Genomic DNA, 26,662 nt, shown 5'->3' on the forward strand with positions numbered 1-26,662 from the left:
GTTAAGTAACTACTGGAATCCTTTGCCACGTCCCACCCTCTTGTTAGACTGTACCTGGTTGGAGACTGGCTTATATTTGAGTCCTGGTTTGTTTAGTATTAGTTCCAGCTGTCTGCGGTTAAAATTGGATACACCAAGAGATTTCACCAAGCCAGCATCTTTGCAAGCTTCCAAAGCCTGTAGAGTAAATGCCATTGAATCAAGACAGAAGCCTCAAAACAAGCAAGAATGAATGTTTAGAGGGTTAATATAAATTCTTTAAAAAGGAAAGTCCATGTGTATGTCAATAGTCATTCTGTGAAGAAAATAAAGTGGGGGAGACAAGCAGGAATCATGAGTTGAGGAGCATTTTATAACATATCTCCCCCCTTTATTGTATATAACAATCTTATTTCTTGAAATTTGTTGAGGCTTTCTTTATGTTATGGTACCGAATCAAGTTTTGTAAGTGTCTGATATGTGTACAAATGTGTATTCTCCTATTTTGGGATGCAAATCTCTCTCCTCTCTCTGTCTCTGTCTTTGACTCTCTCTCATATATATAAGGATGTCTACACACACATTATATATAACATTAGGTCTAGCTTTTCCTGCCATCTCAATAATTTAAAGGAATATGTCAGAAATCTCCCACTATAATAGTGGATTTATAATGTCTTCATGTATTCCTTTTTAAATGTTTTCCAAATTTTTGCTTTATATATTTTGCAGATATTTTATTGGGTACATATTTGTTTAAAATTGATATATCTCGCCCAGCTGGCGTGGCTCAGTGGTTGAGCCTGGACCTATAAACCAGGAGATCACAGTTTGATTCCTGATCAGGGCATATGCTGGGGTTGTGGACTTGATCCCCACTAGGGGGCTGCAGGAGGCAGCTGATCAATGATTCTCTCTTATCATTGATGTTTTTCTCTCTCTTTCCCTCTCCCTCTCCGTTCCTTTCTGAAATCATTAAAAATATATTAAAAAGTAACATTCTAGAAAAAAAGGAATAGTGAATTAGTATATCTTCTTGGTAAATTTAATCTTTTATCATGATGTGGGATCTTTCCATTCCTAATAATACCTTTGATTTTTAAGACTACGTTGTCTGCCAGCCTGTGTGGCTCAGTGGTTGAGCACTGACCCATGAACCATGGTTTGATTCCCAGTCAGGTCACATGCCCAGATTGTGGTCTCAGTCCCACATAGGGGACATGCAGGAGGCAGCCAATCAATGAATCTCTCTCATTATTGATTTTTCTCTCTCTCTCTCCCTCTCTCTTCCTCTCTCTGAAATCAGTTTAAAAATAAATATGTTCTTGGGTAAGGATTAAAAAAATAAAATTAAAATACTATGTTGTCAGATATTAATATAACTATACAACTTTTTCTGGTAAGTATTAGACTGTTAAGATTTCCCCCATCCTTTAAATTTTAACTTTCACATGTCTTTATGCTTAGATGTGACTAATTCTAATATGTAAATTTTGGTATTTAGTAGGTGAATTTAGTTCATATTTATTGCAACTATAAATATATTTGTACTGTTTCTACCATCTTAATTTCTTATTTCAGTTTTTCTCACTTTTATGTTTCTTTTTAATACTTTCTTACTTTTAAAAATTTTATATCTATATCTTTCCTTTAATAAAGACAAGAACTTACATGCTCCCATATTCCTTGATTTACCCTGCTCCTAACATCTATGATGTTAATAGTCTATGCAGAATTTAACTTCCTATTATTATAGGTATGTTTTTCTCTTTTTATTTAATATTAGGTAGTTTTATAGATAAAAAAAACTATATCAATTTTGATTTGATCACTTTCACTTTGTACACTTCTTAGAGCATCTTTTCAATTTTTGCTCCTCTTATTTAGTAACTAGAGGCCCAGTGCATGAAATTCATATGCGGGTACAGTCCCTAGGCCTGTGATCAGAGCCATCTTCCCAGGCTGCCTGAAGCCGGCCCCAACCCCTGCTGCCACCCACCCCCAGTTCCCCATTCACCATCAGGTAATCAGAGCCTGATGGCTGGGGGAAGGGACCGAGAGGTTGGCCGTTCCTGCCCACTTGCCGGCCACACCCCTGTTGTGGGTTGCTCTCTGTGTGTGGAGTGACTGATGGGGTGGGGGTCTTGGCCTGGCACCACCTGTGTCCTCCACCACCCACCCCCAGTTCCCTGTTCACCATTGGGGAGATGGAGCCTGCCAGCCAGGGAAAGGGACCAAGAGGTGGTCAGTGCACCTCATAGTGAGCAGCCAAGCGGTTGTTCTGGTCATTCTGCCATTAGAGTCAATTTGCAGATTACCCTTTTATTATATAGGATAGAGGCCTGGTGCATGGGTGGGGGCTGGCCATCCTGCCCTGATGGGGGCCCTGGATCAGGGTGAGGGTCCAGGCTGAGGGGCGGGGCTGGCTGGAGTGAGGGGCCACGGTTGTTCTGGTCTCTGGTCATTCGCTGTTTTAGTCACTAGGTTTTTATTATATAGCATAGTTTTCAATGTTTGTCTTTATGTGGCAAAATTTCTGAGCAGTGTGTGGATTAGAAAATATTTTTATTATACATCATTTTTATCTTACAGTTTGACTGAATATAAAGTTCCAGTTCAATGTTCTTTATTCTTCAATACTTTGAAAATACTATTCTTTTATCACTTTTACACCCTTTGCTGCTGATTATAAAACAGAACAAATCAATACAAAACTGATACCAATCTCATTATATATTACTGATTCTTTTACTATCTTTCCCTTTTCAAATTTCTTAGTTTATGTATTTCTTAGTTTATGTATTTCTTAGTTTTATGTATTTTTGGAGTTCTTTTATTAGGTACATAGAGGTTTAGGATTTATTACTTTTTTATTATAAAACTAAAGGAAGATTCCTGCAAGAATAGGGCTTCGCTCCCATCTCTGCCCCTCCTACCCCGCCCATCTCTGCCCCTCCTACCCTGCCCTTCTCTGCTGCCCCTACCCTGCCAGTCTCTGCCGCTTCTCTCCCACCCTTCTCTGCTGCTTCTCTCCCGCCCGTCTCCGCTACCTCGGCTCCGTTGCTTGGCTTCTTTCTATGGTGTCTTCAGTCTTAGCTCCCAGCCGGTATATGCAAATTAGCCACCATCTTTGTTGGCAGTTAATTTGCATATTGCTCTGATTAGCCAATGGTGGACATAGCAAAGGTACAGTCAATTTGCATCTTTGTCTATTATTAGATAGGACTAGAGGCCCGGTGCACAAAAATTTGTGCACTTGGGGGGGTCCCTCAGCTCGGCCTGTACCCTCTCGCAGTCTGGGACCCCTCAGGGGATGACCACCTGCTGGCTTAGGCCCGCTCCCTGGGGGATTGGGCCTAAGCTGGCAGTCAGACATCCCTCTGGAAGCCTGGGAGTCCTTGGGGGATGTTCACTTACCAGTGGGGAGCAGGCCTAAGTGCAGTCGGACATACTTAGCACTACTGCGGAGGCGGGAGAGGCTCCCACCACCACCACTGTACTGGCAGCCATCAGCCTGGCTTGTGGCTGAGCAGATGTGGGAGCGCACTGACCACCAGGGGGCAGCTCCTGCATTGAGCGTCTGCCCCCTGGTGGTCAGTGTGTGTCATAGTGACCAGTTATTCCCAGTCATTCTGCTATTAGGGTCAATTTGCATATTACCCTTTTATTATATAGGATAGCGGCCTGGTGTATGGTGGGGGCCGGTTGGTTTGCCCTGAAGGGTGTCCCAGATCAGGGTGGGGGTCCTGCTGGGGTGCCTGGCCAGCCTGGGTGAGGGGCTGATGGCTGTTTGCAGGCTGGCCAAGGCCCCAGTGGGGACCCTCACCTTATGAGGGTATAGGCAGCCTGGGTGAGGGGCTGAAGGCCGTTTTCAGACTGGCCACACCCTCTTCAGGGTGGGGGTGGGTCCTGATGGGGTGCCTGGCCAGTCTGGGTGAGGGGCTGATGGTTGTTTGCAGGCTGACCAAGCCCCCCCCCCAGTGGGAACCCTCACACCATGAGGGTGTGGTCATCCTGGCTGAGGGGCTGATGGTTATTTGTAGGCTGGCCACAGCCCCTGCCACCAAAGCTCTCAGTGGAGACTGGCTGTAAGCAGGTATCTGGGATTTATTTATCTTCTATAATTGAAACTTTGTTGCGTTGAGCGGAGGCCACAGCCGGCCAAGGCAGGTGGGAAGCTTGGCTTCCTCCATGGCTGGGGCAACCAAACCTCCTGCTTGCTCCAGCTCAGTGGCTGCCAGGTGCCATGTTGGTTGGGTTAATTGGCATATATTTGCTATGATTGGCTGGTGGGCGTGGCTTGGGGCATAGCAGAGGTGCGGTCAATTTGCATGTTTCTCTTCTATTAGATTAGAGAAACTTCTTTATCCCTGGTAATACTCTGCTCCAAAATCTTTGTTGATATTAAAATAGCTACTCCCACTTTCTTTTTATTTCAGTTAGCCTAGTATATTTTTCCCTGTTCTTTTCTTTTTTTTAACCTTTGACTTTAAACATGTTTATATGTTTTTATTTAAAATGGGTTTCTTGTATATAATATATAATGGGGTTTGGCTTTTTGTCCATTCTGACAACCTTTGCCTTTTAACTGTATTGTTTCAACTATGTATATATACTGTGACTATTGATACCACTGAGTTTAAATTTCCCATTTTGGTATTTGTTTTTTACTTCCCTACCTATTCATTTTCCTTCTGTTTTTCTTTTCCTGCCTTCTCTTTGATTATCTTTTATTATTCTATTTTGTCTCATTTATTGATTTATTTGCTATGCTCTGCAAGCATTAACATTTTCTCTTTATATTTGATATTCTTAAATTTCTCTATAGTGTATCTAGGTATGGGTTTCCTTCTCTTTCCTCTTTGGTAGTCTATGCCTGTTCAATATCTCTGTTTTTTTTTCTCCTTCAAATATTTCCTTTTCCTTTTTTTTTCTTTCTTGTTTTTCTATTATGCGAGTAGTGAAATTCTAATTGTATCCTATACATCTCTTGGCTTTTCTTTCATATTTAATTTTTTCTTGTCTATTCCTACTTCATATTGGGAGATTTCCTCATTCTGATCTTTCAATTTGATCCCATTTTCCTTATTTATATCCATTTCACTTTTATCCCATCTATTGCATTGTGTTTTATTTTTCCCAATTACTACTTGCTTAATGCTTGTTTTTAAAAAATGTTTTCTTTCACATTGCTAGTATCTTTTCTTATCTCCTTTAATATATTATTTGGCTAATTTAAAAGTTCTTGGTCCTCTGTTCTGTTTATGTTGGGATCTGTAATTGAGATATGTTATTTCCTTATGAAATAAATACCTTGTTATTTTGAGCTATGAGCTATTTTCTTCTGGGGATACTGGCTACCCTGTCAGGCAGACTCTTAGACAGAAACACCAAATCTACTCAGCTCCAATGACAACACGAGTGAGTATATGTTCTCTCAGGTAGAGATCCCCAGGGACCAGAAAACTAGTGGCTGCCTCCTCACCCCTCAAAACAACTCCAGCCTTCAGGTCTTCAACTGTTACCTAGAGGGGAACACCCATTAGAAAGAGATACTGTACTCATTAGAGTATATTCTCTGGGAGAATAAAGGCTGCAACTCTTCCTACTAAATGAAACAGGAATAATCAGATCACAATTCAAAAATGTGGTCTTTTAAAATAAAAGATTAAAAGGCCCATTTGAACTTACCTCCCAAGTGGCACACAGATTTGAATTGTGATATAACCAATTGCCATACTCATCTTTAGGATAAAATTCATCTCCAGGCTAAAAAAGAAAAAAGCAAACAAACAAAAAAGGATAATTCCTTTTATTTATATCTGGGAATTAAAATGATGGAATTTGAATTGTCTTTATGCCAATATACCCTAGCCCTGGGAAAGCAATAAAAGTTTAATTATTTGTTAGTATGTTTATATAATTATATAATACATTATATTTGTATATATTTCTCACCTTTGTGGGACTGTCCAGAAATTCTTTCATTTTTCTAAAATATGTGACACATTAATCCCATTTTCCTACACTGGCATTCATTTTCTCTTTATTTATCAACAGATTATCCTTATTCTTAATCCATGAACTTTCTCCTAATGACAGAATTACTCATCAAAAAAGAGTAGAGATTGAGAATTAGGACTCTGAGACTCAGTGTTTTGACAGTTGAGGACAGCACGGCGTGTTACTTCTCAGTTCTGGTGGACTTGCTCACTGGTTTTTTTTCTTTTCATTTTGGGGCCCTCCAGGAGTTCAGCAATTTTTTTTCCTACTTCACACATTAGTGTCAACTTTCCTTCTCTTGTTTTTGGGTGATCCTTTCCCAACTAAGGCTAACTGGTGTGGAACATTATCTTTCAGATTTCTCTTTTTTGGCTGTATCTAAACATGGGATCCATTTCTTATGGGCTTGAAAATGGAATACAGTGGGGCCTTGACTTACGAGTTTAATTCGTTCTGTGACAGAGCTCGTAACTCAAATTACTCGTATGTCAAATCATTAAAGTGACGAGTGAGACACGTGATGCTGGGCTGATGTTATGGCATTCACTGTGACGTTCGTTGTGCCAACTAGCGGTGGGGTATCTGAAGCTGGCTCATAACCCAAATTTTAGCTCACAACTCAAAGCAAAAAATCCTCTGAGAGACGGCTCGTATCTTGAAAAACTCGTTAGTCGGGACATTCGTAAGTCAAGGCCCCACTGTAGAGAGAAATGAAAGATGATTCCTAGGCTCCTGGGGTGGATGGTGGTAATCATTTCCTGAGTTTGGGTTAGCAATCAAGAGTTTTTTATGAACATTTTGAGTTTGAAATGACCAAACGCTCAAGTGGCCATTTGAAAAGGCAGTTGAACAGAGAAATCTCAGAAAGAGGCTCAGAAAGAGGCCATGGCTATAGACAATATTTGGTAGCCCTTACATATAAAATAATAATCAATCCTTGCAACTATATTAGGTCACTTATAGACACAGTGTGGCTCAGTAAGACAAGAATATTGAGAAAGAGGTACTATTCTGGGCATAACAACATTTGGAGGTTTTCAGAGAAGCTACCAAAGAATCAAGAGAGGGTGGTATTATAGAAGTCACAAGAAGAAAATGTATACTGGAGATAGCAGACAACTGTGTTGAGAGGTATCAAATAATATGAGGATACAGTGTCTATTGGGTATGGTTGTCAGCATACAAGTCTTTGTAGACCTTGATAATAGTAATTTTTATTGAAAATCAAGCAACTGGACAAAATTTATTATTATTATTATACTAGAGGCCCGGTGCACAAAAATTTGTGCACTCGGGGGGGGGGGGGGGGGGGGGGGGGTCTCTCAGCCCGGCCTGTGCACTCTCGCAGTCTAGGACCCCTCGGGAGATAACGACCTGCTGGCTTAGGCCTGCTCCCGGGTGGCAGAGGGCATGCCCAATCCCTAGGTGCCTGCCCCGTAGCCCCTGGTCGGGCTCAGAGCAGAGCTGATTGGGGAGTTGGGGCGCCGCCCCCGTCATGCACAGAGCAGGGCAGATCGGGAGGTTGCGATGCCACCCTCATTCATGTTCAGGGTAGGGCCGATTGGGGGGTTGGGGCACTGCCCCCTGTTACACTCAAGGCAGGGTTGATGGGGAGGTTGCGGCGCCAACCCCTGTCACGCACAGAGCAGGGCCGATCAGGGGGTTGGGGCTCTGCTCCCTGTCACTCACAGAGCAGGGCCCATCAAGGGGGTTGGGGCTCAGTACCCTGTCACGCACAGAGCAGGGTCAATCAGGGGGTTGGGGAGCTCCCCCCTGTCACTCACAGAGTAGGGCCAATAGGGGAGTTGGGGCACCACCCCCTGTCACACACAGAGCAGGGCGGATCAGGGGGTTGGGGCGCCGCACCCTGTCACACACAGAGCTGCCGGGCAATCAGGGGGTTGGGGAGCTCCCCCCTATCAGGCACAGAGCAGGGCTGATCAGGGAGTTGGGGCGCCTTCCCCTGTCACAAACAGAGCAGGGAGGATAGGGAGGCTGTAGCCCCGCTCCCTGTCACACACAGAGCCGCAGGGCAATCAGGGGGTTTGGGCGCTGCCCCCGTCACACTGATCCCAGTGCCGCGAGGCCTCGCGGCTCCACTGATCCTGGTGCTGGGAGGCATATTACCCTTTTACTATATAGGATAGAGGCCTGGTGCACGGGTGGGGTCTGGCTGGTTTGCCCTGAAGGGTGTCCTGGATCAGGGTAGGGGTCCCCACTGGGGTGCCTGGCCAGCCTGGATGAGGGGCTGATGGCTGTTTGCAGCTGGTCACACACCCTTCAGGTTGGGGGTCCCCACTGGGGTGCCTGGCTAGTCTGGGTGAGGGGCTGAGGGCTGTTTTCAGGCTGGCGGGTGACTGAAAAAAAGCTCCTTTTTTTCTTTTTCTTTTTTATTCTGGGCCAGCTTTACCTCTGAGGCTTGGCTCCAACTCTTAGGCCTCGGCTGCTGAAAGCAGGTATCTGGTTTGTTTGGGTTCTATAATCAAAACACTGTTTCAACTCCAGCTCTGAGATCCCGGCTGGCTGAATGCAGGTTTCTGGGGTTTTGTTTAGCTTCTATATTTGTAACAATGTTTCTAACTGCAAGCTCAGAGGCCGGCAGTGGCAGGCGGGTAACGTTGGAGTCCTCTGTCACTGAAGCAAGCAAGCCTCATGTTCGCTTCAAGCTGCCTGGCTGCCGGCCGCCATCTTGGCTGGCAGTTAATTTGCATATCACCCTGATTAGCCAATGGGAAGGGTAGCGGAGGTATGGCTAATTACCATGTTTCTCTTTTATTAGATAGGATATATGAGAGAAGGAAGAGGGAGAGAGAGATAGAAACATTAATGATGAGAGAGAATGATTGGTAGGCTGCAGGAAGCTGAATGATTGATAGGACTGAACTGTATGTTCAGTCCACAGGCTGACGTTCTATCCACTGAGCCAAACCAACCAGCTAAGGCAAAATTCATTATATTAAAAAAACCTTTTTTTTTTCTTCCACTATCTCACCTGAATAAAACTTTCCCCTGGTGATATCACTTCCTTTAGCAAACACAATTTTGACTCAATTTCTTCCTGTCTCACTTAGAGCAGGAAAAAGGGTCCTTATTCCTCAATGCCACATAATCATTCATGTTAATTACCCTTTCTGTTTCTGCTTCCCAAGCTCTTTGAAATTCTCAACACTATGGCCCACATTTCCACTTCAGTCTCCCTCCACATTTCTTGCCTTTTGCATTTTCCAATTTTACTTCTGTTTGCAATGGTTTTATGCTTCTATCATACACTGTGTTAAATACTTTTTACTTTCCAAGACTTTAATTAAGTCCTATCATCCCTGAACCCATGTTAGCTATTCCTCTTAAGCATGTTCCTCTTAAGCTTCCATTGTGCCTCCTTTACTCTCCCCTCATCTGAATCATTCCATGGTCTTTCTTCCTCCACTCCTGCTCATACTGAAGACAGTATTAGAAGACTAATTCAACCCTCTAAAAATCTATGCTATTGATTCTCATTCCTATTCATCAGTATCTTCATTTATTTTTTAAAAATGCCATTCCTCATTAAAAAAAAAAAAGGCAGAAGGGACTGTATATTGTCAGGAAACAAATATTGGAATGGCATTAGGGGATTTAGAATCTGATCCCAGCTCTGATGGATTTTAAACCTGAGTTAGCTGTTTCATTGCCTGGGGCCTCAACTGCCTCTTTTGTGAAATGAAGATATTCTGTATATTGGAATATCTATTTCCACCGGATCATTTCATAATATTATTTTTTATTATCTATGAAATGTGAGGCATTGTGTCGGTAACTTCATATTATAATTTTAATGACTCCTCACAACACTAGGCAAGTGAGTTATTATTGTCTCAATTTACCAATAATGAAATTGAAAGAAAGTTCAGGAATATCAAAGATACTATGCTAATAATAGTAGGTAATAAAGCTGAAAGTCCCTCTTCTGCGTGACTCCAAAGTCCATTGGACCATGTTTAGGTGATGTGTAAAGGGATCAGGTAATAACTTGACCAAGTCATCTGGCTCACATGTGACAGAGCTGGGATTCAAACAAGGCACCCTGGTTCTGGAGCTCATGCTTCGTATCACCATGCGTGCTAAGTGACCTCTGATTAATGAGTGCAGTGGCAATCTGTTATTCTGCTTTCTACCATTTTTATGCCTTCTTCTATAGAAGAGCTCATTCTACAGTTCTAACTCTTGGCCAAAGATGTCAGTCAGCCATGTCCTTACACAAAGATTAGTCAGCAAAAGTTACATGACCCAAGCAAGGCTGATCCATGCTTCTCTGTGAGGTTTAATGTGTAGTCTCTCTTCCTCTGAATTCTTGAGTTGTATTGTGAAGTGGTCTTGGCATGTCAATGGGCATTTTGCCATCATATAGAAAGAAATTTTTGAGAATTAAGCCACCAGAACACAGGAATAGAGAAAGGGCCAGAGTGTAGATACATAGTTTGAACTTCTGGATCCAGCCCTTTGGAATTAGATATGCCTTGGAATTCTCAGTTCCCTTTTTTGCTAATGCCAATTTGAGTTGGGTTTCTGCCATTTATAACAAGAGTTCTGACTAAAACAAAGGTGTTGGGTATGGCAAGTAATGAACAAAGAATGGGGAATTGGCTAGGTCAGTATGGGATTGTGGATAGTGAGGATTCTCCAGCTGAGAATTGGATATTCTTGCTATGCAATAGCATGGCATCTTGTTAAACTGTTGCCTTGTTGTGTCTTGAGACTCTGACAATGGGCATACTAAGATTGGAGCTTTAGGAGACTTAGTAGGAAAACATTGGGTGTTAGTTTGTTGGCCATTTTTGCAGTCTTCAGTCAGGTCCTGAAGAAATATAAATGTGTTTATTGCTACTTGGCTTGTAAGATGAGTGGTAAGATCATATTTTGCTAAAATAGGTACTTTCTGCTTCTAGATGCCTCCCCAAATGGCAGAAGTTCAGCTCTGAGCCTTCTAGAGTTAGAAAAGTCTGTGTCAGCCAGGACATGAAGGTAAGAATCCTAGAGGGAAATAAAATTGGACTTGGGAGAATCCTTGTCCATTTCTCTCTGAAGACAAGATCTCAGGCCAATGATGCCACACCCAACAAAGGAGCACCATCGAATGAGATGCAGACTGGGTGCAAAGAATGCATGATCTGTGCCTCCCTGTTTTGTATTATTTCAAGCCAGATGGGGGCAGTAAACTGAGGACTGAGCAGATGAGCAGAACAAGGAGGTTCTTTACTCAGATGCAGAAACCACAGCCAAGGATTAGATGTAAGAAAGCTACCCTATAAGATTTCTAGTTTTAATTACTCTTTAATGGAGCTGACTGAATGTGAACTTACTGAAAGCCTAGGAAAATGTTAAGGGATATTGTCTGTCCATGAAATCCCAAACTGACCATTAAAAGCCTTTGACTAACCATTGTGAAGGCCATTGTGAAGCCTGCAAACTCCTATCAAGGATGCAAAAGGGGAATCTTTCCCAAAGTCCCTCTTGCATGTGACCACAGAGGAGAGTCATCAAGGAAAGAGATGCCAGAGAACAGAACAGGGGCAGCCAGGTTGCTTGTGTGAAGGCAATCTGGGCACCTCAATGACCAGTTTCATTTTCAGTCTCTCCTTTCTCAGAGACATTGGAAAGCAGTTACTTCTCTTCAGCAGTGTATATGGGATGTGTTGTTGGTGGTTAAATTAACACACAGTCCATAAATTGAGAAAGTTTAAAGAAGAAGTGCATTTGAATTAGAGGAATAGCTGTCACCCTGATCTTGTTGCTGACCCCCTCTCCCCCAAATACTGACCATTCTTTGGGTTATGTCCCTTTGGAGCGGTGGAAGGTGAGTACGTTTTCAGTTGTATACATTACTTTGCATTATGTCGTGCAGGAACATATTCATGACTATGTGAATGGGAAGAAGGGTGTGTCTGGATGCTGGACAGGTAAAATTGGACTACTGTTTGGGGACTACTTGATGGTTTGATGGACAGCTTAAACTACAGTTGTAAAGACATGCTATAATAAAAAGTGCATTAGATTAGGAATCAAGAAACATGGGATCCAAGCCTAAGTCTGCTACACATAATCTTTCTGGGCATTTGTTAGACTAGCCAGTGTTGTCTAACCTATGGTAACAAAATGATAACATTCTATGGTGCTAAGTAATTAACTAGTTTCGTACACATGGCTGCTGGCTTGTGGCTGCCAAAGAGTAGAGACAAACCTTTAGGTGTCTGAACTCACCTTAAGAGCCATGGGCATTTCAATGATATAAAGATCAACATAATCTAGCTGGAGGGCCTTGAGTGTCTTCTCCAGGTATGGGCGGACCCTCTCTGGTTCAAAATGGGTAGACCACAGCTGAAAGAATAAAAAGGGGATAGTGAACTAACATTCACGCTATTAAAAATAATAATAATAATGTAGCTCTTTATTCTTTTTCCCATATATTTTTTATTGAAATGAGAGAAAGTGAGAGGGGGAGAGGGATAGAAACATCAACGATGAGAGAGTGCCGAAAGCCGGTCCATCCTTGCTGCTTGACACAGTCGCTGCAGGATAGAAACATCTGCACAGCATATGTTTCAAGGGACCTGGCGTATATAGCATACTGTTCTTAATATGTTTGCTCCCCTTAGCGCTGTGTGTTTTAACCAAGGTCACCTCTCCGAGAAAGGTTGTTTCCCCAGATAGGGATTTTTCCCTGAAGTTAGGGAGGGGATGAAACTCCTTAACTAAGTGCCAGGCGGGTAGTTAATCACTTTAACTACAAACAATCATGCTTAAGCTACATAATCTTTACTCCCTGGAATGGAGATAAGAAACGCCCTAACCTTTGTAATAGAAATTGACAGGATTAAAATCAACTGGTATAAATACGGATGTAACAAGACAATAAACAGCAGAACCTCTCTGGAGATCCAGACCAGAACTTGGCTGGAGATCCTGGCTGGAGATCCTGGCTAGGCTGCTGATCAACTGAACACTGTCTCCGTGTCCTTCCTTCTTCGCCGACTCCGTCTACGCCTTTGGGAACCCCTGGACCTGCTGGGGTTGGACCCCGGCAAGAGAGCATCATTATTTGGCCGAGTCTTGCATGCCCCCTACTGGGGATTGAGCTTGCAATCCAGGCATGTGCCCTTGATGGAATCAAACCATGAAAATATTCTGAAATTAGGCAGAGAAAAGTGACATCAGGTCCATCATTAATATGAGGGGATGGAGGGTGAAAGAAAGCTCTCACCTTTCCGCAGTAGAAAATATCCTCTCTCTTCACCCTTCCTTCTGCTATCTTCTCTCTGATGGCCTCCCCCACTTCGTCCTCATTCCGGTAGATATAGGCCCCATCAATGTGCTGGTACCCAACATCGAGGGCCATCTTAACTGATGTCTTACAGCTCCCCTTAGAGGTCTGAAATAACAAAGGGTTGAGGTTTGGGAGAAAAGGAATCAGTCCTTAGTTCAATCATTATTAGTGAAGACGCTTTGCTGTACATTGTTTTAGAGTGAAAATGACAAATTCCCAATTCCATGCTGTTGTGATTGGAAGATGGTATCTAGAGGCTGGAGAAACTGACCTTCTAGGCAGCATTCCATCCTCAGTGGGAGACTCCATCCATCCCAGCTCTGCCCTTAGTGTTGTGGTTTCAGAAATGTAACTTGATCAATGTGACCAGTGACAAGATATTTCATGGTTTCCATGCTATAGGAAGGCACAGTTCATTGACATCGGTTCAGTTATAAATCAAAGGTTTGGGTGAATAAACTGAGATATAGCCACAGAATGGAAAACTAAAAGGTAGTAAAAAGGAATGAACTATTGATAGACACAGCAACATGGATGAATATCAAATAAGTATACTGAAGAAAAGAAGCAAGACAAAAAAGAATACGTTATGATTTCATTCATATAAAATGCTAGAAAATAAAAAGTAATCTCTAGTGAGATTCAGATCAGTGATTGCCTGGGGTGGGGGTTGTGGACATGGGATTACATGGGATCACAAAGAAACACAAGGAAACTTGGCAGTAATGAATACATTCACCATCTTGATTGTGATGATAGCTTCATGGGTGCATACATGTGCCAGATGCATCTGATTGTATACTTTAAATATGTGCAGTTTTTTTGTACGTCAATTATGCCTCAATAAAGATGGGGGGGAAAGGTTTTTGAGCAACATCCTAGATTTTTCAATATATATACTTATCAATTTGGTAGCCAAAACTTTGTTCATTTTATTAATCTGCATGAAGCAAAGAATGAGAATATCCTCTCCCCTGTACATTGACAGTAATGAAAACAAAACAAACAAAAAACACCTGAAAAATTCTTGACACTTGAGTTATAAGTTATCCATCTTTCAGATTACACATAAATTACTGTTCTTTAGTTATGAAGACATTTTATTTATTTTTATTGAAGTGACATTGGTTAATAACATTATATAAATTTCAGGTGAATAACCTTGTAATTTGGTACCTGTACACTCTATTGTGTGTTTACCACCAAAAGTCTAGTTTCCTTTTGTTATGATATATTTGACCCCCTTTCCTCATCTTCCTCTCCCCCAACCACCTTCCCTTCTGGTAACCAACCATTCTATTGTCTGTATGTATGAGTTTGTTTTTGTTTTGTTAGTTCATTACTTTTTTTGTTTTATATTCTACATATGAGTGGTTTTGGGCCTTTTCTGTCTGACTTATTTCACTTAGCATAATACCCTCAAGATTCATTCATGTTGTGACAAATGGCAATATTTCATCTTTTTTATGGCTGAGGAATATTCCTTCATGCTTATCTACTATGTCTTCCTTAGCTATTTATTCACTAGTAGACACTTAGGTTGTTTCCAGTCTTGACTATTATAAATAATGATGCAGTTAACATAGGGGTCTATCTAACTATCTATCTGTCTATCATACATAGATAGATATATTTTAATATGCTTTGGATGAATACCCAAAAGAGGAATTGCTGAGTCATATGGTATTTCTATTCTTAATTTTTTGAGGAAACTCCACACTGCTTTCATAATGGCTGCACCAATTTACAATCCCTCCAACAGTGTACAAGGGTTATGTTTTCTTCACATCCTCCTTAACACTTGTTATTTCTTGTCTTTTTGAAAACAGCCATTGAATAGGTGTGAGATGATATCTCATTGTGGTTTTGATGAGCATTTCTCTAATCAGTGTTGTTGAACATTTTTGTTATTGGCTCCTTTTTTATAAATTAGCGGCCCATACATATGTGGATTTATTGCTCAGATCTCAGTTCTGATCCGTTGGTTGGTTCTTTCATTTTTTAAAAATCTGAGTTTTCTCTCCTCTTCCACCTGAGTCATTTCTAGATTTCTATTTTCAACCTCATGAATCCTCTCTTCCACATGGTTTGTCCTTTTTCTAATGCTTTCTTCACTTCATTTACTGAGTTCTTCAGCTCCAGACTTTCTGTTTGGTTATTTTTTATAGTTTAAATTTCTTTGGTAAATTACTCCTTTGGTTTGTTAATTTTATTCCTGAGCTCATTGACCTGCCTTTCTGAGTTTTCTTGTATATCACTGAGTTTCTTCATGACTGCTATTCTGAATTCTGTATTATTTAGATAATTCTATCTTCCATGACTGAGTTTTGTTTCCGGAGAATTGTGATTTTCTTTCTGTGTTACCATGTTACCTTAACTGTTCATGGTACTCAATGGGTTGTTCCTCTGCTGGAACATTTAAAGTAGTGAATATCTTTCTTATTTAGGTACTGTTTTGATTTTAACAATTCAACAGGTTGATAATTAGAGGTCTTTGTTTTGTCTACCAGTAGATGGTGCTCTAGTATAAGCTTCTGTTTTCTCTTACCAATTCTACTTGCCCCTGGGGTGGGTGGGGGTCACCACTGTGGTCATGGGAGTTGCCACCTGGGTGATAGGGTGGTGAGTGCTCTGCTGTATTTTGTTCCTCTGGGTCTGGAGGCCTCACTACTGTGTTGTGAGGATGTGGTGGGTGAGGGGAGAGTTTGCTTTGTGAACCCAGTGCTTGGTTACCTGGTTCCCTTCCTGACTGGTGCCACTGCGCTATATAGAGCTGGGAGACCAGAGACATGTCTTTGCTTTTGCTACCAGGCTCCACTGTAGTAAGGAAGGAGGAAGCAGGTTCTCAGGTGCCAATGCTGTTTCTATCCCTCTTACTCTCCACTGGGCCATAGTATGAGCGCTCCACCCCGACTCCTCCACCACTACCCCATTAGCTGGGGCCACAGGCTAGCCATGGTGGCTATGGAACCACATCTGCAGACACCATCCCTGTTTTCTCCCTCATCTTGCCTCCCCTAAGTGTTCCAATACACCCTCCTTCAGATATACCAATGTGTGTCTCTCTCAAGCTTGCTAGTGTGTTGAACAGAGTAACTTTTATTGCATTAAAGATGTCTGGTTGGTTTTAGATTTAAGGGAAGATATACATGGGTCTATTTGTTCCACCATGATGCTCTGTGATGACATTTTACATATAAAAGGGTGTGTCTCAATAAACAGATGGCCAATAGATATATGAAAGGATGCTCAGTGTTACTAATCATCAGGGAACTGCAAATTAAAATCACAATTAGATATCACCTTACACCTGTCAGATTGGCTATCATCAAGAAATCAGCAAATAACAAGTGTTGGCAAAGATGTGGAGTAAAGGGAACCCTAGTGCATTATTGGTGGGATTGCAAATTGGTGCATCCGCTATGGAAAACTGTGGAAGTTCCTCAAGATAATAAAATAGAACTACCATATGACACAGTAATTCCATTTCTGGGTATGTGTCTGAAGAAACCCAAAATATTAATTCAAAAAGATAAATGTTCATTGCAACACTATGATTCCATAGCCAAGATATGGAATCAACCTAAATGTCCATCAGTAGATGACTGGAAAAGAAGATGAGGTACATATATACAATGAAATATTACTCAGCCATAAAAAAAGAATTAAAGTATACCATCTGTGACAGCATGAATGAATCTAAAAGGTATTATCCTAAGTGAAATAAGTCAGCCAGAGAAAGCCAAATACCATATGATTTCACTTATATGTGGAATCTAAAGAACAAAATTAATGAACAAATAAAATGGAAATAGACTTAGAGATACAGAGAACAAATTGATGGTTGCCAGATGGGAGGGGTTGTTGTGGGGACTGGGTGAAAAAAGTGAAGGGATTAAGAAGTACAGAAGGCAGTTACAAAATAGTCACAGGGATGTAAAATACAACAAAGGGACTATAGTCAATAATATTGTACTAACTATGCAAAGTGCCAAGTGGGTACTAGACTTATTGGGGTCATCACTTCAAAAATTACATAAATGTCTAATCACTATACTATACTCTTGAAACTAGTATAATATTTAATGTCAACTGTAATTGAAAAAAGTCTCTATATTTAGTTCCATTTTTTCTTAATGAGAAACATAATTCTTGATGGAGAGCTCTTTGAAGATAAACACATATCCTCATCAAATAAAATTTTCAAATCATATTTTAGGTTTTGTGTGTGTGGGAGAGGTTTAATCCTATTTGTTGATTTTTACTGATCTCAAATTAAGATGATCATTCTGATCTCTTTCACAAATGTTGAGAAGTACTTGTGCTTGCTTCTAGAATTTCAGTGTTCTCACCAAATGCTCAGCAAATCATATCAGACCTGTGAAATCTGACTCACAGCTATTGATTTGTTGTAAAATGAGTGAGGTAAGAAATCTCATGTATTTCTAGTGGCTTTTTAGTCTGGGGCTGAAATACAAGGTCTTAGGAGCATTAATTGTATTTCCCCCCTACACCCCTATTTTAGCAGAAAGTTAGCATTATTGAGAAAATAAGTGATATGAAAAATGAACAAAGTGGCTGCACAGATGGTATTAGACAAAGGATTCATAGTAACAAATATCAAGTAGTTGGAGAAAGAAACACACCTTCTAGATAGAGCCTCTTTGATTGACTATATAATTAAGAGGGCTTGAACAGAAATTGAAGCCAAAAAGAACCCCAAACTGTAAAATGAGATATTATGAAAGACAGCACAGAAATAAACTCATGCCTTTATGAGTCAATTAGTATTTCACAAAGGAGGCAAGAACATACAATAATCTATACAATAAATGGTGTTGGGGAAACTGGACAAATACATCCAAAAAAAAATGAAACTAGACCACTAACTTACACTACACATAAGAATAAACTCCAAATAGATTAAACCATAAACTCAAAACCATAAAAATCCTAGAAGAAAACATAGGGAGGAAAATCTAAGACATTTCTCATAGCAATATTTTTTTCTGATATATCTCCTTGGGCAAGGGAAACAAAAGGAAAAATAAATAAGATTACATCAAACTAAAAGGTTTTGCCCAGCAAAGGAAACCTTCAACAGAATGAAAAGATAACACTCTGAATGGGAGAACATATTCACCAGTGATACATCTGATCATCTGATACATCTGATAAGGCGTTATATATCTAAATTTTATAAAAAACAGAAAACTCAACACCAAAAAGCAATCCAATTAAAAAATTGGCAGAAGACCTGAATAGACACTTCTCCAAAGAGGATGTACAGATAGCCAAGAGCTATATGAAAAGACAGATGCTCCACGCCACTAATCATCAAAGAAATGCAAATTAAAACCACAATGAGATATCACCTCACATCTGTCAGAATGGCTATCATCAATAAGAATCAGCTTTCATCCTCCAGGATATAACATATATTCTAGGGCAACATCTTTTGTATGGTGTTGTGCCCCCAATAAGTACAATATGTGAGTCTGAAAACCCTGTAGGGGTGATTCATCTTAGCATCACTCCCTTTTACCCGCTTGGAAAATGTGTGCTTCCCATTCCTAAATTTTAGGCTCTGAGGATCTAAAGGTCCTAATTCCCAGGCGAAACCAGCCTCCTTATTGTAAGGGAAAGAGTTGCCATATTGGAGGGGTAAGATACCTTATCATCACAAGGGGATAGGTGAACCAATGATATACTCATTACCGGTTGTGATTGTTAATGGACAAGGCAGCAGCCATAACTTGAGAGGGTAGTTGACTAGGGATTCAGACAACTCAGGGATGAGGATTTGGGACATAACACTAGGTAAGTCTCCCAGATTAGCAGAGATATTGGCTAAGGATACAGGGAATTTAGAATGGGTATTCTGGGAGGAAGAGAATAAGTAGAAGTTACAATTGAAGACAGCTTTAGTGGCAAGAGCTGTATTCATCCTGCTAACCTACCTCTTTTAAATTTTTCCCAGGAAACAGACCAAACAGAATTCTGGAAAAGCTGTTCCCAGGGGTGAACTTAGCATATAAAAGCAGTAGGTGCAATTGACAGACAGCAGGGGTAGAACATGTCATAATGAACCCCATTTCCTCAGTCCTCAGAAGTGTTGGCTGCTCATTACTCACATCTGGTTCCCTCTATGGATGACCCAGGGTATAAAGGCCTGATGCTCTTACCTGAACTCAGCACAACTCTGTGGCACCATTCCCATTCCAGAATTCCCTGTGGCATTGATGAGCAACTGCATTGCAGTACAACTGTCCCCACTGCACACACCCTTACAGGTCTGGTCTCTGAGAGTACTCTCCAACAAGCTGTTCCCAGATTTCCCAATTTAACACTTGGGTAGAGAAGGATTTCTTAAACAAGCCACAGAAAGTACTAATGATAAATTAAAAGAGTGCTAAAGGTGAGCACATTAAAATTGGGAATGGAAATTATATGACTGCTTTGGAAATGATCTCTATTGACATTATCTGCTAGAAATGAAGATACTGATACTCATTGGCCTAGCATTTCCACTCCTAACAATATACCTTAGAACAGTGGTTCTCAACCTTGGCTGCACATTAGAATCACCTGGGAATCTTTTTAAAATCCTGATTTCTGGGCCTCATCCTCCGGAAATTCTGTTTCTTTGTTATGGGGGGGGGCCACAACATTAGTAACAAAGAAACAGAATTTCCGGAGGATGAGGCCCAGAAATCAGGATTTTAATAAGATTCCCAGGTGATTCTAATGTGCAGCCAAAGTTGAGCACCACTGCCTGAGAAGAACTCGCATGCGGGTCCAGGAAGATCTGTGTGCGATCCTTTGCAGCAATATTGCCTGTAACGTCCCAAACTGGAAGCAATACAAATGCCCACCAACAGTAAAATTGATTCCGGTAAGTTATAATTAAATATCATACAGCAATAAAGATGGCCAAAGACATGATTAATAACATGGGTGAATCTTATAGCATATTTAGAAAAAGAGGCAAGGCAAACAATAATGCATTCAGTATGTTTCCATTCATAGAAAGTCCCCAAATTATCAAAATTAAAACGTATTGTTAGAAATGCATATTAAAATCGCACCACCCTTAGAAAAGAGTAAGAGAATAATTGCCATAAAAGTTATGAGAGCAATTACCTCTTGAGAAAGAGAGTGTTTTGGATTAGGAAGGGCACAAGAAAGCTTCTGGGGCTTGGGAAATTCTAATTTTGAATCTGGGTGGTGATTACACAGATGATAGTTTTAAAAGTATTTGTCCCTCTCTAAATGCACTTATAATTTTAAAATTTAAATGATAATGAAAAGGTGGTTGATAAAAAGGAGGGGGGGATTTAAAAACTTTAGATCCAAAGAACGTAGTATCCTTGGCCTGAAACATCATTTTTTAATCTTAAACATAGTACTATTCACTCTCTCTTTTGCCTGAATCCAATTGGTTGCCAAGCTTTGTAGAGTTTATTCTAATGATTTGTAGCCTTCAGCCAAGTTACTTCTTTACTAGGTTTCAGCCAAATTATTATCCTCCTAGCCAGCAACCGAGTTGAAGTCATTATTTTTTGCCTGATTTATTACAGAAACCCTTTCACTTGATCTCTATGTATTCCATATCTTCTCATTTTAATTTATTTTAACTTATATTTTTCTTCCTGATATTGTCTCATGACTCTGTGCTCCCTCCATCTCCACCCCCCCCCCCCCCCCCCCGCCCCAACCACATTTTGTAGCTTGTTGGGCAGCACTCATTGCTTCCAGAGAGGAATGACATCACATGCAGAAGTCAGTTCTTGGTGTTTGATTTCTAAAAGCCAAGGCTGCCATTGGCAGGAATGTGAGTGTGAAGGGGTCCAGGTACTGGAAAGCACTAAGGATACACCCTACCCTGTAAGTAAAAATAAAACACCAACTGATTTTTTTTCTTTGTTCCTTGACCCTTAAAATATTAGACCATATAGCATTTTACAAAAATATAAATAAGTTGCCATTAGTTAAAAATTACTTACAGTATTCTCTGTAAATAAATATTCATTGAACTGAATGATAAGGTGCCTGGGGAGGGAGAGGGAAGGGAAAGGGAAAAGCCCACGTGCCTGGAGGGAGAGCGCCTGACAGAGATCCTTTGACCGACCCAACGCTGAGCAGGCTCCCTGAACTCTTTTCCAACATGGACTTCCATGCTCATCTCTGTATTGGCCAATTTGACCAAAATCCTGCTAAGTCACTTTAGCAACACTCCTCATCCTCCCCCATTCACCAGTGATTCTGGCCACCCAGCTTTGTCTTCAGCAAGAATCCTGTTGGGTCGGTTTAGCTAGAATCACCTTCTTACCCTTGGTGTTTCCTCTTAGTCATTTTCTATTCACTAATCCCCATCCTTCTCCTTGGCTATAGATTTCCACTTGCCCGTGCTGTGTTCAGAGTTGAGCCCACTGTCTCCTACTGCAAAATTCCATCACAGTAGTCTCTATATCCATCAAAACAGTCCCTCTCCTGAATCTACTCTTTCTTACCATGCTTTGACAAGTGTCATTGAATAATTATTTTCCTTTAACACCTTTCCCAGTATAAAAAAATAATAAATGACATAAGAACAAGGCTCTGCCTTTCCCTGGTGAAACAGGGTTCCCTGGATTGAGAGGGAGAGGAGAATTAAATGAACATTGAGGAGAACCCAATGACTATATATAGGATGGCATAATTCTGAGGAGTTCTGAGCTGGGTGCCCCCTCCTCTAGCCCAGAGGCAGGATGGACTTGATGTTTCAGGTCGGTACTCATTAAGGGCTTGGACTTCATGTGCCTTTGCCTCATATGCAAAGCTTTTGGCTCACTCTCCAGAATGTGAACACTATTTGCAGTTACAGAAATCTCAGCCAGGGCCACTCAGGAAGAACTACTGGATCAATTATGACCCAATCCACCCTCCTAAGGCCACTCCTTCTCCTTAGCTTCACATTTCTTGAGCCACCCCATAACTAGATTTTTTCATTGTTACTTTTATCTTTGAACATGTGTTATCTCTCTTAAAATGCTTCAGCTTTGTCTTATATTTTGGTTATATGTGTATATATTTTTGCTGCCTTAGTCATCCATGTACAGATTTTAAATTCCTTATTCCTTTTTGTTATGTACAAAAATGTCTCACATGTGGTAGGCACACAATAAATATTTATTGAATTAAATTATTGTCCATTGTCCAAAATATTTACCATTGGTCCTGGATTTGTATTACTTGCACACCTGATAATAATTCTTGAGCTTTACTTGGAGTTTTTTTAATTAATATTAGCTATTAACTCCATGAGCTGATATTGATAAAAAGTGAATTAATTTCTTCCCCACCATAATTGCTCAGTGGTTGAGCATCAACCTATGAACCAGAAGGTCACAGTTGGATTCCCAAGCAGGGGATATGCTTGGCTTGCAGGCTCAATCCCCAGTGCGGGGTATGCAGGAGGCAGCTGATCAATGATTCTCTCTCATCATTGATGTTTCTATCTCTCTTTCCTTCTCGGTTCCTCCCAGAAATCAATAAAAATATATATTTTTTAAAAAGTGAATTAATTTCTATCAAAGCCAAAAAAAAAAGGAACAAGACTCAAGACTCTTGCCTATCAGACTTACCCAAATGGAGCTATGGAGAGAGAGACAGAAATAAGAGATTTGTTGGCGGCTATTACAGATGATTTTACCCCTGCATAAAAGCATTCATCCCTGCATGAAAGCATTTTGGGAAGCTTTCACAGAGAAAAGTTACATAGATAATTTGTACACTTTAGTTTTTTTCATTAGTGATCATCAGATGAGGTAATGCACAGACTGCCTAGTGCCCCTACACACTGGTTCATCCTAAATTCTCTAATCCACAGGCATGAAACACCCTTATAAGAAAGTTGGTCATATGAGAGAGAGAAAAAATATTTGTAAGTCAGGAGAAGCCGGGCTGGTAAGCCTCACACAGCTCCATAAAACTGTCTTCCCACAGTTCCTACCTCTATCTGTTCCAGTGAGATCTAAACCAGGCAAAAGCAGGAGGAGACAGTGTAGATCTTCCTTATTTTAGCCTCCCATCTCTGCTCTGACCCTATCTATCCCTGAAGACAAGCCCACATCTTTGCTGGGTTCCCTGCTGCCCTCTAACTTCTGTATCACAACTGAACAGGATCCCAGGACAAATATTGACTGGCTTGACTTTGTACACAAAACATGAATGAGTTCCAGTTAAAGAATTACCTCAACCCAGCCTTCATTTTGTATCTCTTGTGGAATGAAAGGTTTAGAAAAGGCTCTCAGGCATGTTTAATGGAGAAGACTAAATTTTTTCATCACCTCCAGGAATAAGACTGATTTTGAAGTTAAATCTAACTTAGTACTTTCATGTCAGGGTGACTGACTTGGGGACAAGTGGTTCTAAGCCTCCACTTCATCAGCCCTGGGAAGATGATAAAGGAGTTTTCATTTGTTTGGCTTGGAACAGAAAGCCATGAGCCTGCTCTGTCTGAGATACTCCATTCTCCCCACTCCCATCTTGCCCATTAATCCCAGCTCTACCATTTCCCCTTCCCCAAATCTTTTGGATACATCTTGTGTGTTTTTCTTCACATTAGAGTTTTTGTGAGACATACCATTAACTCTCTATATTATTTTAAAACTGATAATATTTCTGATCACAAATGTGGTTTGTGCACACACGATCTTCATTTCTAGTAGTATCCCTCTTATGTCATATTCTTTAATTGATATATGTCATATCTTGTGAAGTAACTTACAGCTCTTTTTGGGAAATGGCACATGACTGCTTTTGAATGTCTCTAACTCATACCATTTATATATCCTAGGATAGATATTTCAGGGCATATATTTCTAGATACTTTCATATTTAGAAATATACACAGAAAGTCACAGTTAGAAATATGCAGCTTCATTGATAAAAGAAATATTCATAACAGGCAATATTGTATAGGAATTAGACAGAGCATAGAATCTGACCCCAAACTTAATTGGTTCAAATCCCTATTCTGTTCCTTTGCATTATAAATTTGAGGCAATTTATTTAATCTTTCAGTTTTCTCATCTATAACATTGGGTAATCTGGTATTTCATTCATAATGTTGTGAGAATTAAATTAGAAAATGCATCTAATGTGAAGCACTTCCTGGCACATGCTTAAGTGTTCATAAAGTTTTAGCTATTACTATTGCATCCATTTGCATCTTCATGTTCTCTGCTCACATACATACGCATCCCCTTTCACCAACATTCCCTAATTTGACAAGCATCAGTTGAACACCCATTACCTACTAGACACTATGCTGGGAATACAGACCTAAACAAGACATAGCCTCTTTCCTAATGGATTTCAGTTTTGTGGGAAATATTGCAGAGAAACAATGATTAAAATATAGTATGATTAGTGCTACAATGGAGTTGAGCATAAGGGACTATGTGAACATGCAGGAGGGGCAAGCAGTGGTGGTTGGGACATGGGGGGTGGGGCTGCTGGGTGAGAAAAGTGAAGGGATTAAGAAGTGCTAATCAGCAGTTATAAAACAGTCACAGGGTTATAGAGTACAGCATAGGGAATATAGTCAATAATCCAATATAATAAAAAACTAATACGCAAATCAACCGAGCAGCGGAATGACCGGTGCTATGACACGCACTGACCACCAGGGGGCAGACACCCAACGCAGGAGCTGCCCCCTGGTGGTCAGTGTGCTCCCACAGGGGGAGTGCCGCTCAGGCAGAAGCTGGGTTCATGGTTGGTGAACGCAGCGCAAATGCAGTGGCAGTGGCAGTAACCTCTCCCACCTCCACGGCAGCACTAAGGATGTCTGACTGCCTAAGCTGTCAGTTGGACATCCCCCAAGGGCTCCTGGACTGCAAGAGGGCGCAGGCTGGCCTAGGGATCCCCCCCCCCCTCCAGTGCATGAATTTCATGCACTGGGCCTCTAGTATTGTAATAACTATATATGGTGCCAGATGTGTACTTGAAATATCAGGGAATCACTTTGTAAAGTGTATGATTATCGAACCACTATGCTGTATACCTGAAAGTAATACAAAATAATATTGGATGTAAACTGTAATTGAAAAAGAAAATTAAAACAAACAAAATTTAACCATTCCCTTTCTTGTGTTTTCAGAGAGATCCTTTTTGTATTTTTAGGATACCATTTACTCTCATCTTCATTGCCCAATAGTTAATTATTAAAAAGTGTACTTCTTACCTTGGCCAGTGTGGTTGGGTGTCATCCCATGTGCCAGAGGTCACAGGTTCAATTACCAGTCAGGACACATGCCAGTAGGGACATACAAGAGGCAACTGATTGATGTTTCTCTCTTGTTATTGATGTTTCTATCTCTCCTTCTCCCTTCCTCTCTCTCTAAAATCAATAAAAACATATTTTAAAAATAAAAAGTGTGTCTCTCCTGTTAGATTTTTAATCTCCAGGCAGCAAGACTATTCTCTTCATATTTGAAGATTCTGGAGCTTAGTGCTTCATACATGGTAGGTTTTCACTGGATGTACCTTAGACTGAACTAAATGTGCTCAAATACGAACTTAAAAAACTCACAGGCCATAAACTCAGTAATTTCACGTGCCTGATATAAAATAATAAACATCAGATGAATTTTAGTAAAGAAAGCAGAAAGGTCCAATTCTCTAATCCAAGATCATTTTAAATCACAAAATGATTTAGTTTAATGTTTGACTCAATACTCATTCAGCCAAACAATAGCCCTTGGAGGTTGCTTTCATTATTACAAAAAGTGAATCAATGAGATCTATTCAAAATGAATTGCAGATTATACTTGAGAAAAGTTTCTTATTTGAAAACAAAACAACACAAAAAGAGAGATAAACTTACCAGTTTAGGCTCTGAGTAAGTACCAAGTCCGATGATAGGAATGCTGTTTCCATCACTTAGAGGTATGCGGTGATTTGCTGCTGTGAGGTCCATCTTGGAGAGCCTAGGACGGCAATATTCTAGGAGTGATTCGGAACACTTTGGACAGGTGTCCTAGGACCTATTTAATCAAAGAAAGGAGGGCCAGAGGGAGGAGCAGTGGGAGGGAAGAGAGATTGACAGATCTATTTCTCAACCTGTTTTTTTCTAGGTTGTTATGGAAATACTGAGGTTGTCCTTTGAACTTTACCAGACACATAAGAATAACTCATTGAGAGTTTATGCTTAGTCCACTGCAAAGAAAAGATTGAACAACAACAAAAAAGGAAAGGAATCGAGTGGGGTTCTATCAGTTAGGATGCTTTTGTTGCCAAATAACAGGTCTATCTCAAATTCTCTTAGTATATAAAGGAAATTTATTGGTTCATATTTCTGAAAACGTCAACATTAGGACTAGCTTAAGGTGA

General features: G+C 40.6%; 1 protein-coding gene across 2 annotated transcripts in view; it reads right to left on the minus strand.

Annotated features, from left to right (window-relative positions):
• LOC118666354 (aldo-keto reductase family 1 member D1) overlaps nucleotides 1-26,314 on the minus strand; it is a 45,265-nt gene extending 18,951 nt beyond the window's left edge. The window contains exons 1-5 of one of the 2 annotated variants that reach the window (XM_036328565.1): nucleotides 26,157-26,314; nucleotides 13,220-13,387; nucleotides 12,220-12,336; nucleotides 5,671-5,748; nucleotides 55-177 (exon numbers count right to left, since the gene is read on the minus strand). In XM_036328565.1, the coding sequence (XP_036184458.1) occupies nucleotides 55-177; nucleotides 5,671-5,748; nucleotides 12,220-12,336; nucleotides 13,220-13,387; nucleotides 26,157-26,249 (579 nt within the window). In that variant the 5' untranslated portion in view covers nucleotides 26,250-26,314. The remainder of the gene's footprint in view (nucleotides 1-54; nucleotides 178-5,670; nucleotides 5,749-12,219; nucleotides 12,337-13,219; nucleotides 13,388-26,156) is intronic. The other variant, XM_036328566.1, reaches the window with a different exon arrangement.
• Nucleotides 26,315-26,662: the final 348 nt, after the last annotated feature.

This window comes from Myotis myotis, unplaced genomic scaffold (genome assembly GCF_014108235.1).
Source record: "Myotis myotis isolate mMyoMyo1 unplaced genomic scaffold, mMyoMyo1.p scaffold_m19_p_11, whole genome shotgun sequence".
Lineage (NCBI taxonomy): Eukaryota > Metazoa > Chordata > Mammalia > Chiroptera > Vespertilionidae > Myotis > Myotis myotis.